The sequence below is a fragment of the Priapulus caudatus genome, unplaced genomic scaffold (assembly GCF_000485595.1).
Source record: "Priapulus caudatus unplaced genomic scaffold, Priapulus_caudatus-5.0.1 Scaffold823, whole genome shotgun sequence".
NCBI lineage: Eukaryota > Metazoa > Priapulida > Priapulimorpha > Priapulimorphida > Priapulidae > Priapulus > Priapulus caudatus.
The window spans coordinates 120,743-130,674 of NW_014577884.1; the positions used below are offsets into that span (position 1 = coordinate 120,743).

General features: G+C 45.1%; 1 protein-coding gene across 1 annotated transcript in view; it reads right to left on the reverse strand.

The window, feature by feature from the left end:
- Positions 1-3,730: 3,730 nt before the first annotated feature.
- LOC106813777 (kinesin-like protein KIF11) overlaps positions 3,731-9,932 on the reverse strand; it is a 17,325-nt gene continuing 11,123 nt past the window's right edge. Inside the window, exons 6-12 of the mRNA XM_014817997.1 lie at positions 6,320-6,527; positions 5,741-5,913; positions 5,122-5,250; positions 4,769-4,945; positions 4,418-4,462; positions 4,081-4,245; positions 3,731-3,853 (exon numbers count right to left, since the gene is read on the reverse strand). Of these exons, the coding sequence (XP_014673483.1) occupies positions 3,731-3,853; positions 4,081-4,245; positions 4,418-4,462; positions 4,769-4,945; positions 5,122-5,250; positions 5,741-5,913; positions 6,320-6,527 (1,020 nt within the window). The remainder of the gene's footprint in view (positions 3,854-4,080; positions 4,246-4,417; positions 4,463-4,768; positions 4,946-5,121; positions 5,251-5,740; positions 5,914-6,319; positions 6,528-9,932) is intronic.

Here is a 9,932-nt window from a genome sequence, read left to right on the forward strand (position 1 = left end):
AGGTCCCAAATGTGTTCACATACACGCGAACAGTGGAATGCACAGGATGGTATCAGGAACTTCTCAAAGTGAATGTTCGTGGATCGTATGAAAGTTGCACGACGATTGGCGCGTACGTTTAAGTTCTTCAGTTATTAAAGATGGAAGCTTCCATCGTACATAGTAGCAACAACTATTTGCAAGACAAGAATACGTAAGCACTCATCCATTTACTACGGCCAAGCCTACAGGCCCTGCAAGTAGAGAGCTGCCACCTGTAACCAATTAACGCAGGTCAAAAAACTACACAGACCATAACGACATGCACTGGCAGTAGCCACTGCAGTTGCGCATAGGTTACACTTTAACATACTGCAGCTACAGATGGCCATAGCAAATTATACGATTTAAGCGAGCTAAAACCTTGCTTCAACCAAATTTTAGCTTTGAAATTTCACTGTGACATTGGTAGCCCATACATCCGGATGCTATAGATTCTAAGCAAACCGCGCAGTCAAATTCTTTCTAACAGACAGTCAACAAATCCATGTTAACCCTCCTCTTGAGGGTCAAAAAGTTATCTGACACTTACTCTTCACATGTCAGCAGAAAGTGAGATTTCATCGTCTTTCACTAATGCGTCATAAAAATGCTAGGTCATCCGCTGAACAAAAAAGTTTTTCATCGCGTCTGTTCAGACCATGTCCTCAAAAAATGTTCTAAAATCTGCTCTGTGCCCATGACCTTGACCTGTGACCTCCAATTTCGAACAGTGATGCTTTTCCTACCTGAATGCTATAAACCAACTATCACAGCCTAGGACGAGCCGTTTAAGATTTGTGCCGCAGATTCTGGCATTCTCCCTATACTTAAGTTAAGGAGTGAATGTCCCTTCTTTTACACCTCTGGACCTTGACCTTTGAACCCCAGCTTTCAGACATCCCAACTCGTTTTGACGATCCCCCCAATGTGCCAAATATTCGTGACCGTACGTCGCAGCGGTTAAAGATTTGTGCCAACTGTTACGGACGCTTGACGGTACGACGATCAAGCGATTCTACAAGCTGCATCTGACTATGTTCAGAATGCTAATAAATCAATTGTTAAAAGCAGTTTAAAGAGGCACTTTAGCCATTCCATCTATATTTCGTAATGGGTGTAGCAAAACACAATAACAACAACCACACACGAAGCTCATTCAATTTAATGACAAGAAACAGATAGAAACACATCGAAATCTCGGACAAATGTCACTCTTAAAGTCTTACCTTAACCCCTGCAAATAAAAGCCTCTAAGCCCCATGCTTTTCATGCATCCCCATCTGCCCTGTCCAGTTCTGCAGCACACCATGTGCTAAGTGCTCTTCCCCAGGAGACAGTTTGAGTACATGCTGGGATGGGACAGAGCAGGCCAGTATGGAGGGCCGCAGGAGGGGAGAAAAAGCGGGGGCGGGGAAGAACGAAGAACATGAGACCGAGACACTAGGGGGCGAGGCAAGTATCCGGAACACTATGTCCTACGTATGTAAACGTAACCAGTAATCTCTACCCAATAAAATTATAACATATATAAATAATAAACGCGTACCTCAAAACAGGTGCTCCTCGGCAGGAAACACGCTGCGCTGATGACGTTCATGACGTCGCTCACCGTCCTACGCTGGCGCGATACGGTCTGCAGCAACTGGGTCGTGGGGCTGGGTCGGCCAGCGTGCGCGGTCCGCTATTGTTTCTACGCAACAAATGCGGCGAAGGGTCTCTGATTGGGCTGCTTTGATTTGCTCTGCTTTGCTTGCATGTGCCTATCCCACCGGGCGCTCGTTATTTTTCCCAGTCGACATAACATAGCGAAGAATTAGCGCCTTCTGCATTGGTTTGATTGGGTTCATCCTGCCTCTGATGGTTCAAAAACAGCGCGTTTGCTTAGTTATTAGTTAGGATTATTTATATATTATATATCTCTGTCAGCTTGGTGGATAACACACCGCTTTACGTAGTGAAAGGTCCGTGTTTCGAATCCGTTTGTTTTTAATTAATTTTTTGTTTTCTGTATTTTTCATATCTTATCCATTTAACTATTGTTTCTAATTAACGAAATTTTCAGTTGATTGATTTACAACAATTAAATATTTTAATGAAAATTTTTTTAATAATTTATTTTCATTTATTAGTGTTAATTCATATTAATTAGGGCTAGGGTTTGGTGAGGTTTAGGATTAGGGTTATGGGTTAGTAGGTTAGGGTTAGGGTTAGCGTTACGGGTTAGTTATTGCCAAAATATTCGCAATTCTTCGCTATGTTACACCAATGGCGTTTGTTCTCTTGTCAAAGCGCAAAGCAAATCGAAGCAGCCATCAGAAGGCGAAATCTTCGCTATTCTATGTCGGACTGGGAAAAAAATACTCGCCCCCGGGCGTGGAGGAGGTCACGTGATAACGTGACGCTGACGTCAAAATATAATGACCCTAACGGTAATCTCACTCCAACACGACACACACTAACCTCACACTAAATATATATGTGTCGCCGCCGCTAATATATAGACATGTTATGTCACAAAAATTAATCTTATGGTTGGGACAATATCATGATGCAAAAATCTAACCCTAACCTCTAACCCTACCCCTAACCCTAACATATCACTAACCCCTTAAATTAAAAATAATAATTAAAATAACCCTAACCCTAACCTAACCCTAACCCTGACCTAACCTAACCTCACACTATCTAACATAGATGCTGCCACGTTGCGGTCAGCCTCCACGATAGCAACACCCTTGTTCCGTCAGAGCAAATCAAAGCAGCCAATCAGAGGAACCTTCGCGCATTGTCGCGTACGGAAAAATAGACGCGCGCGGGTACGCGAAGTCACGTTGCTGCGGAGTTGGCCTGCAGCGCGCGCAGACGACAGCGACAGATGTTAGTACTCACAGAGAGGCGAACGTTGTAATACACGATAACGTATGCTGTATCTACACACACATACACATACACACATGAGGCACGCAGACAGGTACATTGCCTGTATGCACACTTGTGACGCACGCACGCGCACGCAAACGCACACGCACACGCACACACACACACGCATACACACATCCACACAGACACGCACACAGTCTCTCTCTCACACACACGCACACATACACACACGTGCACAAACACACACACACACACCACAACTCTAAATAGCATGACGCAGTCCCACCTGTTGGGATATCCACCTGAGCTCGTCAGCAAGGAAGTGTCTAGCTGCTTCTTCCTCATCTCAGCTCCTGCTGAACATTGCCTCAGTCTGATCGAGCAGCGCCACCTGCAGGACACTTCGTTCTGCACTGTGCTGCCACCTGCTGGCAGTGTTCGGACAGGTGCTGCGGTGAGTGCCCCTTCCAGACGTTGTTTGCGCGTGCGAATTCTTTCACAGATGCCTGGCGAGGAAAAACACGTAGATAAATAGTCGTACAGCAATAACAGTAAAACGCTCAAAGCCAAGTTGAATGCCATCCACCAAACATGATTACAAACAGTAGGGATATGAACTGAGGGAATTTGAAAAAGAAAAAATGTGGGAGTGCAAAACACATTTACATCCAATCTCGTCAATTATATAGACACTGAATATAAATATATGAATAGATGTAAAAATATATATTAAAAATAAAAAATAAATATAGACTTCAATGAGCATTCACGTTACCTCGCTGCATTCATTGAGCTTGTTGTTTGAGCATTGAGATCCTCTTCAGTGCATCTACGCTGGAATCAACGATGCATTCATGTCTGTCCATCGCTGAGTGCTATCATGCTCCAGAGCGATCACACATTTCTGGGCTTCCGAGTTCTTTGTCTCAGCAATCTGCCTTGCACTGTTCATCTGATGTGGGGAAAAAGTGAAATTTGATGGAAATTAAAATGACCACACAGAACGCTATGATTGGGGTGTATGGCAAAAAAATGCTACGTTTCAAATTGACACATTTAAAAATAGTATTTGCATTTCCATCGCGCCAATACGCATTCCATACGCATACATTCACATTATGATTTCCAATCATTAGCCACAGGATTCATTAAAATTCCAACACCTGTATATATACTTACCATTTTGATTTTTTTGCCAACACTCTCGTCTGAAGTCTTCAGTGCTGATGCATAAGATTCAGAGAACTGCGCTTCCGCGGCATGACACTGCCGAGAATAGGTGGGCAAGCGTACGTTGAAGAATTCCGTGTTTGCTCGTCTGCTTTCTGTCAACTCCTCACCCACCTTTAACACGTAAAATAAAGTTAATGCTTTATAATTCACACACAAATAAAATGGCTTCAAACCTACAATAGATCTATAGTTACCGAATAAATGATAGTTTATCCCATGATAATGTTTTTAGATGTAAGATGTTGAAAGCAAAGGAATAAACACGTGCGATTGAACGCTATACCTGTTTGTACGTCTGTGACTGTTCATTAAAGGTTTTCATCAAAAGCTGTAAAAATAATATAAAAAAGTGTAATATTAGCATTAATTAGTTATTATAACAACTACAATATCTCATTAATGGTTTTAATCAAAAGCTGTAAAAATAAAATAAAAACTGCAATATTTGTATTAGTTAATCATAACAACTGCGCAAGTTTGATTAAGAATAGTAACATATCTTTGCTTTCCCAGCACATGTAAAATAGGACATATACGGTTTTGAATTGTGCTACCACTAAAGCATAACTCTGTACGTTAACAAGGATGGAAACTGGATCTCGTTAACAATAGTAAGTAAATGAATAGCGCTTACAGAAGCAATCGGCTGCAAGCTGTCATTTGCCTTGGTCATTTCTTCCACCTTTTGCTCCAGTGCATTCACTGATGTCTCTCTATCTTTAGCGTACGCTGCTACGGACACGACAATGGACTCCAACCCAGCCATTTCACCTTTGACAAAGTCTTGTACCATTTCTTGTTGTGTCGTGGCCTGCGCGATGGAAATAAGCAATACACAAACATTATTTTAGTCAGGGCATATAACGTAGCATATCAAATAACTAATCAACGTGTGATCGAAGACAGAAATATGTGAGATAGGTTAGAACTAATTGTTGCTAGAATTACATAGGAGAGACAATGATGCTAGATCGTAAAACCGGTTACCTGTTGCTTCACGTAGCCGGAGAGGTCGGCCATATGTTGTGTGAGCTGTGCCAATTGTTGTTCAATGTTCCACAGAGTTGGCTGCAGCTGCTCATGACAACGCTGTGACACGCTCTTGCTCGCATCCCTCTGTGCAAATATAAGCATAATGTCACTTTCAACATGGATGCATGTAAGTGCTGAGGCTGGTGTGGGTTCACTTACTTCACTACTAAAAATCAGTGATCACACACGTGGGTTGATGAATCACTACAACCAGCACTGTCATTAGAGAAGTTAAGAAACAACAAATCTACATCATTGTCACAGCTTCAGTAAATGAAGTGGTATGACTACCATTCACCAGTGTCTAACAGCATGCTATAACTGACAAACATTTATCATCGTAACGACTTGTCCATTTACTCAGCCTCTCGAAAAAAAAACGTGCTTATATGTAACGTAATAACGCATTGCCACTCGAAATTAACTCGACAAAAAGCCATCAATGGCGTAGAGGCTACAGACATATGGCAAGGTCAAATGGACTTTAGCCCACGATTACAAAATCATTAGTTTGCGCATGTCTCTGTTTGACAGACGCGTCGCTGGTCGCGGTAACACGGCTGCGACTACTTACGCAAGTATCTCGCACATACGAGAGCTTCTCTTCCGCCCAGGCCGTATTGCTGGCCAACTGATCCATGCGACGTGTAGTGAGGTTGTCATGGCCTTCCTCCACGGAGCATGACAATTTACCCAAGTACTGAACAAAGACTTCTAGGCGTTCTTTGTGTGCTGTGAGGGTTTGACCTGAACGATGAAGACCAGTATAGTTAGTTAACTGACACAAAGCGGTAACGCTTGGGCATCCGTTGATGATTCTGTGATGATTCTACAGCCAGAGACATATATCATCCCAGTTATTTGTATTGTTTTCCCTATCATATGTGTGTGTGTGTTTGCGTGTGCATGAGTGCGTGTGTGTGCGTGTAGTGGTTTAGAGAAACGGCTAACCATTTCTACTGGCTCAGATAGAGAGAGAGAGAGAGAGAAAAAACGGATACAAAACTTCATCCAAATCTCTCTGTCTGTGTGTGTTCCTAGTTCATGATCAGTGCTTCTCCTTGTCTCTGTCTCTCCCGATCTCTCACACCCTCTATACTATTCCCACGTATTCCCCCTCAGCAGGTACCTCTCGCTGCATCCCTCCTCTCACCTATGTTCTCCTGCACGGCGTCGCTCATCTCTCGCTGCTGCTGTGCGAACGACGACAGCCTGGCGGCCATGTTGGTGATGTCATCGCTGAAGCGAGTCTGGAAGGTGGCCTGCGTGTCGAGGTTGTGTCGTTCTACCTCGTGCTTCCGATCGAGTTTCGAGTGAAGCCCCGAAACATCCGCCGTCGACTCGTCTGACGTCGTCAGCAGCTGAGCGGAGAGAGCGTCGCAGCGGCGTCAGGACATCGCGAATCACAACACCTCCCTGCATCCAACCCCACCCTAACCTGCTGCGCAGACGTGCACGCGTATGCCATGATGACTGTTTGTGGACGACGGAAAATTGTTGAATACAGCTAAACCTGTCAAGTCTGCCAGTCAAGAGGGCGAGCCCAAAAGTTTACCTTATAGACACGTGTCTGCTTTAGTGTCCGTGCGTGCGACACCCATCTCCTACCCCATCATAGTTATTATATATACGTACCTGATTAAAGGTATTGAGTCACCCATACACGGAGGTGTGTGTGTTGTGTGTTGTGTGTGTGTGTGTGTGTGTGTGTGTGTGTGTGTGTGCGTGCGTGCGAACGCGTGCGTGCATGCGAACGCGTGCGTGCGTGCGTGCGCGTGCGTGTAGTGGTGTAGAGAAATAACTAACCATTTCTACCAGCGAGAACATATCACATTCAGACCCGTTGACATGGCTCAAACGATGCTGCTGTTGCTGCTGGCTGTCTTGCTGCTGCTTGCTACTACCTGCTGGCTGCTCTGCTGCATGCTGCTGCTGTTACTGCTGCTGCGCTAGCTGCTGCTGCGCTGCTGCTGCTACTACTACTAACTGCTGCTGCTACTTACTACTACTGCTGCTACTACTACTGCTGCAGCTACTACTACTGCTCGCTGGCTACTGCTGCTACTACTACTACTACTACTACTGCTACTGCTCTGTGCTGTCCCGATCCGATGTCTTTAACTCCTGAATCGAGTACGTAGTAAAACTGACATGTGATTTACAGCGAAGTAAGTTAGAACGACGCGGTTACCACACGAGGTTACCACACGCGCATATACATTCACTATCGGAAAATTCGATGACATCTTACGTTTACTGCGGTGAGCAGTTGTCCGGTTGCACAATCCGGAGTTTTGATATTCTCATCCATCCTATTTCACGTTCCAGTCATACAAATGAGAAAGCTACCATCGAAAGCAGAAATAGAAAGCAATACATTTGAATGATATGATTTGCCGAACACAAGTAAATTCGGCGTTTAAATCATATTGATATTCTAAAACAAACAGTAAAGTACATAGCTAACAATGTTCCTATAGAACAAGATTTATATATTACCGATATTGCGTTCACGTCAGGGTTTATATCTCGCTGTTAGTCGCTATAGCAGCTTCGTCGTGTCGGGAGTTTCCTTACCTTCCACTACGGGTCCTTACACCCGATTGATAGCCACTACCCGGTAAAACACGCAAGCAATAAGTACATACGTTCGTCTGGCTTCCACGCGTCACCAGGTTTAAACTCGACTAGTGGTGCCCCCGGACGGCCCGTCCTTGTAGAAACCGCAAACTGCTGAAATGTCGTTGAATCGAATCCCATCTGTTTTTTAATTTCAACCTTGAAGACGTACGGCTTGTACCACGTGGGCTAGCAGCGGATTGGAAAGGAAAGCCATGCTGCACCACTTGACCTATAGATTTAAATGGACGGGACACCTTGCAGGCACACGGGGCGGTCAGCATGACTGTGACCCACGTTAGGTGTCCTCACGGCTGTATATAACTGCCGGCGTCCAGCTCCAAAAGCAACACAGAGCCAGCTAGGCTCAGTCACCCGGGAAGCTCGCACCCTCGCACTGCTGCTCTCTAGCCAGGTGACCACGTACGCGGAGCGTAGCGGAGCTCGGCTCACAAGTCTACGCAAGGTCGACAACCAGCGCAGGACGATTGACCACGGCCGCTTACTGCCCCCTTCGCTGACGCCAAGTGATACACAGCGCTGAGGGCCAGCTCGGGCTCATGCACGGAAGCTCGCACCCCCTCACTCTCGCGCCACGCACTGCACACCCGTTGAAAGTTCACACGCACGCATGCACGCACGTGCACAGCGCACGCACGCGCAGCACCGCACGTTGTACGGTGCACTACAATAAACCAGGTGCTTTCTATCAGAAACCATTGTGGTCATTCACTGTAAATTGGTCATAGCAGCCGCTTTGCTTCTGCCAACCACAACACATAACAAATACAGCGTGTACCTGATCTTATGACGTCACGTGAAACAATCAGCTATTCAGGCCTGCGGCGCGGATGGGCGTGTGCATATTGTGTGCGTAGTGAATTAGACACCGCGCTAAAATTTGAGACTGTTCGTTGGCAGGCAATTAATTTGATCGTGCGCCGGCCTTTGGAGTTCGCGGGCACGATCAATAGCTGCCAGCGCGTGATACTTTCGTTAGGATGTTCCCCGCGGTCGCGTGCGCCTTGCCGCCGGAACTGCGCGCAAGATTCGCGCTTAGCGGGCCAGGAATCAACACCTCATCCGGCGACGCTTCCTCTGGGTATCCGGTCTCATCATCTGGATGCAGCAATCTGGCGTGCGAGGGGCGAGCGAGTGTTTTCTGTGATCGCTGGTTACTCGGGTCGCTTTTGTTTTTTCGTAATGATAATCTCTGGTTGATTAGAAATTTCATTTGAAATGAGGGCAGGGTGAGAAGCCGACTGACCGCTCCTCTCTCTAGTGTGAACGTGTTCGATAGCAAGTTCCCCACGTGCCGGTATCGTACTCTCCCTCAAACGAGGCCACCCATCACAACCTGTTTATCATCTATAGGTACATGGCGTGAGCGATGGATTTTAGTGACCACAACCCAAACTTCTTGGAATTGAACATGTTAATACGCTCTTTCGCAGGCGTCTGCTATAGTGTTATTACGTAGCTATTCTACATTTCAGTTTAGAGAATGCGATACAAAACAACCAACCACAACCGGCACCCGCGCGGCCAGACAATTTTTTCGACGTTACATTAATTAGCTTTGTGTTAAAAATGCGGCTCAAATGCCATTATCAAGAACACTACTTTTAGTTCACACGGAATTGCACAACAAGGATTAATAAATAAGTAATTCATTTTCTATCAGAACCGTTAAAGTAGGTTTATTGTCCTAATAGCAATGCACAAATATATATAGAAAGTTCACACATGATATACGTTATCGACTAATTAAATTTGCCATTCCATCGCAACGAAGAAACATTCCGATTACAGTAGGTTATATACTAACCTAAGTAACTTCTTTGACCATAATATATTTTTTCTAATTTGAATGACAACGCAGCAGTCTAACAAACTGTAGAGACAGGGGCCCACCAGGAGCGACTAATGACAAACTGGGCAAATGGCAATTTGACAAATGAATGTCAATTATTCACGCCCCTGTGACACCAAGTTTCAATCCACACTATCCTCAGAATAAGAAATTCGTTAGTGAAGTTTCCCCACTCAAAACACTACATGACGCGAAACTGTGCGGCAATAGGACAGACTCGTGGCGGCATTACGACTCCAACATCAAGTCACTCTATCGTACTGAAATTAAACCC